The sequence below is a fragment of the Otolemur garnettii genome, unplaced genomic scaffold (assembly GCF_000181295.1).
Source record: "Otolemur garnettii isolate 467f Iridium unplaced genomic scaffold, OtoGar3 scaffold00134, whole genome shotgun sequence".
NCBI classification, from domain to species: domain Eukaryota; kingdom Metazoa; phylum Chordata; class Mammalia; order Primates; family Galagidae; genus Otolemur; species Otolemur garnettii.
The window spans coordinates 2,747,098-2,751,378 of record NW_003852529.1 but is presented as its reverse complement, the minus strand read 5'-3'; the positions used below and the strand labels follow the sequence as shown (position 1 = coordinate 2,751,378).

At 59.3% G+C, this 4,281-nt stretch overlaps 1 protein-coding gene across 3 annotated transcripts in view; it reads right to left on the bottom strand.

Moving 5' to 3' along the window:
* Positions 1-4,281, bottom strand: part of CORO1B (coronin 1B) — a 6,190-nt gene extending 1,909 nt beyond the window's left edge. Inside the window, exons 1-9 of one of the 3 annotated variants that reach the window (XM_012810483.2) lie at positions 4,213-4,281; positions 3,218-3,420; positions 2,729-2,851; positions 2,496-2,625; positions 2,096-2,277; positions 1,889-2,008; positions 1,218-1,322; positions 997-1,142; positions 633-690 (exon numbers count right to left, since the gene is read on the bottom strand). In XM_012810483.2, coding sequence (XP_012665937.1) covers positions 633-690; positions 997-1,142; positions 1,218-1,322; positions 1,889-2,008; positions 2,096-2,277; positions 2,496-2,625; positions 2,729-2,851; positions 3,218-3,418 — 1,065 coding nt within the window. In that variant the 5' untranslated portion in view covers positions 3,419-3,420; positions 4,213-4,281. Of the gene's footprint in view, positions 1-632; positions 691-996; positions 1,143-1,217; positions 1,323-1,888; positions 2,009-2,095; positions 2,278-2,495; positions 2,626-2,728; positions 2,852-3,217; positions 3,421-3,536; positions 3,594-4,212 lie in introns of those variants that run through there. The other 2 variants (XM_023518283.1, XM_012810484.2) reach the window with 2 other exon arrangements.

Genomic DNA, 4,281 nt, shown 5'->3' with positions numbered 1-4,281 from the left:
AAAAAAAAAAAAAATCTGTCCTTTAACTTCCTTTCTGGACTACTCCCTCTGAAGGCTGCCCCAACCTTCCTGAGCAGGGTCCCCTGTCACCTTCCCCTGCAAGCTGCAGGGACTGGCTGTGTGGTTTGTGGGATTCTGGGGGCCAAGTCTGTACACCACAGATGGTGAGCTCCTGGGCCAGGCACTGTAAGCCTTGGTCTCAGCTCCCTGAGACGTGCCCAACACTCTGAGTATAGCACCCAGCAGATGTAAGTGGAGAACAGTGGAAGTGTGGTCATGGCTCTTAGCTGAGCATCTGAAGCTAAGCCACATATGGCCTGGTCCCCTCCTTGTGGGACTCTTTCTGCAGCCAGACTCCCTCCTGTTCTGCTCTGCATTCCCACTGCTGTGCCTTTTACTTGGGTTACCCACCTCTGGATGGTACTCAACTTTGGGAAGCCATCGGGGCTGCCACTCCCCAGTTAACTGTGGGTATCTGTCTCCTGTGGCTCCTGCAAGGTGAGGCCTTGGCTCAACCTGTCTCATCCTGCTTGCCACCTGCTTAGCACAGTCCCTTTCACAGGCCTCACTCTTGTCACCTTTGTGTGGCCCACCTGCTAGATAAGGAGCCAGGTACAACTGAGTGGCCTCACCTTTCTTGGCACAGTCATGATGATGGGCTCACACTTGCGTTCATGTAGTTTGTAGAACCTGGAAAGAGGGGCAAGGAGCCATGGGTGAAACCCCCCCATCAGCTCTCCAGGCTCCCCACACCCGCCATTTCTGCTTCCTACCCCAGACACCCCTCCCAGGACTGCCTGGGAGACTCCCTCCCATGGCCTGTCCTGCCCATGGCCAAAATGGCTCCTTCCTACAGGCTGACCCCTGGCTCTGTGGCACATTCTGTTCCTGTGATCTAACCTTTCATCTTGGGTGCCTCTGGCTGTCCCTCAGGTTGACTCAGTCTCATGCCAGATCCCTGAGGTGAACCCTGAGCTGCCTCAGTGGCCCTCTTACCGGGCGATCTCGCACTTGCTGACCTCCAAGCCTCTCTTGGGCATGCTGCCCATGCCCCTCTGGGGCTCCTTGCTGGTGAATGTGTTCAGGAAGTGGATGTAGGGGGGCTCATCTGTGACCTCAAAGTACCGGATGCTGGAGTCACCCTGTGTGGGGAGGGGGCTCAGCGCTCAGCTGTTGCTCTCCCCACCCACTGCTCCCTCGGCCCTGCCCATCCCCACCTTGCCACAGACGTAGACCACACTGGTGTCGGGGTCGTAGAAGGGCAGCAAGGCCCCGTTGCTCGAGTCCAGCTCCTGCAGGGCCATGGGCTCCTCAAGGTTTCCCTGGTACATTGGGGGCAGTCAGGCCAAGCAGAACCTCCTCCTCCATCCCAAACTACCAGGACAGGCTCAAGAGGCCTGTGCCACACAATGTCCCTCAACAGGTCCTCCTTTCCACTCCAGGGTTCTCCGTCCCCACCTTCTCCAGGCCACAAGCCTACTCCCAGCCCCCTGAGCAGGCTGAGAAATTCTCTAGCAGGTTGCCAAGTAGCATCAGTCCTTGCCTCGAAGGGGCCTTGGAGGTCAGTGTGTAGGGACACTGGGAAAGAGTGTGCTGGGGAAGGGCTGGGAGGTTGGAGGAGGGAGTTCCCCCCATGGGCCTCGATGGGCAGCCGGTGGTCCAGGCAAGTAAAGTGGGGAAGTGACTTGCAGTTGGCAGAGACGCGGAGGCAGCGGGAGGCAACAGGGATGTGGGAGGAGGGCAGGGAGCAGGAGGCAGGACAGGAGAGGCTCAAGTGCCAGGCAGAGAAACTGGGAACTGCAGGCCTCCCTAGGGTGACCCCTGCCCACCTGGCCTAGGTGGGGCCCAAGTCTCAAGACTGCCCCTCAGGCTAGCCACAGCCACTCACTGGGTCCCAGAGCGCCAGCTGCCGCTCACTCATGCGGCTGAAGCCTGTGGTGAACACCTTGCCATCTGCCAGGAAGATGGCCCTCATGGGCCGGGCTCCCTCATGAGCCTTCTCTCGCTCCTATAGGGGGACAGGCCAGTTAGTGCAATGCCCCAATCAAGCTCCTACACCTATCTACAGCAATCCTCGCCCTCTGCAGCCACATACTGCCACCAGGGTGCCCCGACGGGGGTCGATGATGCGCACGCTCTTGTCCTTGCATGCGGAGCAAAAGAGGCTGCCATTGCGGTTCCAGCTGATGTTGTAGATGAGATCTGGGTGCAGGGTGTCCAGGCGGTACAGCTCCTCTGCTGTGCCCACGTTCCAGATGAGCACCACGTTGTCACAGCCTGGCAGGGTGAGGGGCTGTCAGCTCAGTCCTGGGTAGGTGTTAGGGGGCCACTGGTTCACCAGGCCCACTTTGCCCAACTCCTGGACCAGCCTGGATCTCACGACCTCTGAGGACCTCAGCTTCCCCATTTGTCAGAGGGGCCTGGGAGAGGCTGCTGGGACATTTCAGAGATGGGGAGGGAGATGGCTATGGGGGTGGGGCAGGAACAGTACAGACCTGCACTCAGCAGCACATTGCGGGCTGTTGGGTGCCAGGTGATAATCCCCACTCGCTTGGTGTGCCCCTCCAGCACCACCACCGGCTCAGTCAGTGGGGAGGTCAGCCCATTCTCAGGGATCTGCCACACCTGTGGTAGGGACAGGGCCAGTGGGCTGAGTCCTATGTTGCCCCTGCTGCCTGCAACCTTGAATCACACCCATGACCCTGGTCCAACCAGTGCTGTGCCTCACCATGACCGAGCAGTCCTCTGAGCCACTGGCGATGACTTCATCGTTGTGAGGACACCAGTCGATGTCTAGCACAGGTCCTGTGTGCCCACACACCGTTGGGTATGCCTTGTCAATGCGGCCCGTCTAAGGGCATGAGGGGCAATCAGGTGGGATCCAAGACCTCTGCTCCATCCCTCCCAGAGCCTTAGTTTCCCTTCTCTGGAGTGAGAATGGTGCCCTTGGCTCAGCTCACAAGTGGCCCAGATGTGACTGAGCTCCAATCACCCGGTGAGCAAAAAATGTTTCTTGCCTCTAACTCTGACTCCATGGCAATAAACTGCTTTCACACTTTGTGCTAACACTTCTTGGGCAATAAATCTGGATTATGACACCTGCCCAGCAGTGTCATTATCTAGCAGAGGCAAGATAAGGGATGTCAGGTGTGCAGACAGGTACAGCAGGTGTGGCCGAGGTGTCTCCAGTACCTCTCCCAGACCTAACAGGGCCCACCTTGCTTAAGGGGAGCACCAGGAAGGCACCGCCACCACTGGCTTCCACAATCACCGCCAGGAACTTGGGGTTTACTGCACAGAAGGTGCTGTCCCAGGTAACACGGGACACTCGAATGTCTTCATAGCACTGGTCATTCTTGACCGGCTGCCCAAACACATGACGGAATTTGCTCTGCCGCACCACTTTGCGGAAGGACATGTCTGTAGGACAGAGAGGCGTGGATCAGCTTGGTCCATCCCAACAACCCCAGTCTTTCCAAGGCTGCATGAAGGGAAGTGAGGAGGATGCAACTGGGAACCTAGTCATTGTAACCTGCCTGGGTTTCAGGTTCCCCAGAGAAAGGTCACAGGTGAAGAGCCCGGCTGCCTCCCCCAAGTGGTGACCTGCAGGGGTGAATGCACTGAGCCCTGGACCCTGCAGAGTCCCAATGGGCTTTACAGGGCTCAACCAAGACCCCTCCCTGGCTCTGGTATGTGTGTGTGTGTGGGGGGGGGGGGAGGAGGACATGGGGGGGGGGGAGGGGGGGGGGGGAGGGGGGGGGGGTAGGAGGTGGGAGGTGCAGAAGCTGGAGAAAGTTTAGTTCTTGGTAGATGCCAGCCAGCTGGAAGCAGCCTCTTCCCTGCCCAGGGATTTGGAGACTAGGTAACTGGGAGGAAGGAGAGAGAAGACAGGAAAAGGGCTCCCCATTGTGGGACCCAGTTCTAAATCCCAGGAAAAGTGCAGGGAGCTACAGAGAGTCCCAGCCTGGCGCAGGGGTGTTGGCAGGACCGAGCGGGAGATGGAACGCAGCTGCCAGCTTCAGAGCATCCCAGCGCTGCCTCGAAGTGGGATCCACAGAGAACCAGGAGACCAACTTCAGGAGCCCAAGAGACGAGAGGCGGCGGCCAAGGGGAGTTGGGGCTGACCAGGGGGCAGTAGAGGGGAGGGGCTCCTCGGACCCGCAACGCGCCTCATCCCCTCCTGCCCCGCCCCCCCAGCCCGGCTGCGCTCACCGTGGGCGCCGGGGGCTGCAGCACAGGCCTCGGGTGGCTCCGGATCCCGGCCTCTGGGAAGCAGGAAGC